Consider the following 1,093-nt stretch of genomic DNA (forward strand, 5'->3'; position numbering starts at 1 on the left):
CACACGCACACACGTGCCTCACACCTACGTGCACGCACACCCGTGAACAAGCACGCACACACACACACACGCCTCACACCTATGTGCACACACATCCGTGAACAAGCACGCGCACACACACACACACACGCACACACGTGCCTCACACCTATGTGCACACACACCTGTGAACAAGCACGCGCACACACACACACACGCACGCACACACGTGCCTCACACCTATGTGCACACACATCCGTGAACAAGCACGCACACACACACGCACACACGTGCCTCACACCTATGTGCACACACATCCGTGAACAAGCACGCGCACACACACACACACGCACGCACACACGTGCCTCACACCTATGTGCACACACATCCGTGAACAAGCACGCGCACACACACACACACGCACGCACACACGTGCCTCACACCTATGTGCACACACATCCGTGAACAAGCACGCGCACACACACACACACGCACGCACACACGTGCCTCACACCTATGTGCACACACATCCGTGAACAAGCACGCGCACACACACACACACGCACGCACACACGTGCCTCACACCTATGTGCACACACATCCGTGAACAAGCACGCACACACACACACGTGCCTCACACCTATGTGCACGCACACCCGTGAACAAGCACGCACATCCGTGAACAAGCTTGCACACCTGTGAACAAGCACACACACCCGTGAACAAGCACGCACACACACACACACACACGTGCCTCACACCTACGTGCACGCACACCCGTGAACAAGCACGCACACACACACACGTGCCTCACACCTGTGTGCACACACATCCGTGAACAAGCACACACATCCATGAACAAGCACGCACACACGTGCCTCACACCTAGTGTGCACGCACAGGGACAGCAAACACGAGAGCCCGCGGGCGCGCACCTCGGCAGGCTCCCTGAGCCACGACGTCCAGCTCTCGCTGGGACTCGCACCGGGCCTTCTTCAGCTCACACTCGGTGCCGTAGGTGACGCCATCGGAGCCGCAGACCTGGGGGGGCGGTGTCAGTGGGGGGGCGTGGCCCCTCCTCATTGTCCACCCAGCGCCCGAGAGGGGGGGGGCT

General features: G+C 59.9%; 1 protein-coding gene across 1 annotated transcript in view; it reads right to left on the reverse strand.

The window, feature by feature from the left end:
- The window catches only part of AGRN (agrin), a 53,231-nt gene that overhangs the window by 31,828 nt on the left and 20,310 nt on the right, over nucleotides 1-1,093 (reverse strand). The window contains exon 9 of the mRNA XM_014543786.1: nucleotides 915-1,091. Within this exon, the coding sequence (XP_014399272.1) occupies nucleotides 915-1,091 (177 nt within the window). The remainder of the gene's footprint in view (nucleotides 1-914; nucleotides 1,092-1,093) is intronic.

Source organism: Myotis brandtii, unplaced genomic scaffold (genome assembly GCF_000412655.1).
Source record: "Myotis brandtii unplaced genomic scaffold, ASM41265v1 scaffold334, whole genome shotgun sequence".
Classification (NCBI taxonomy): Eukaryota; Metazoa; Chordata; class Mammalia; order Chiroptera; family Vespertilionidae; genus Myotis; species Myotis brandtii.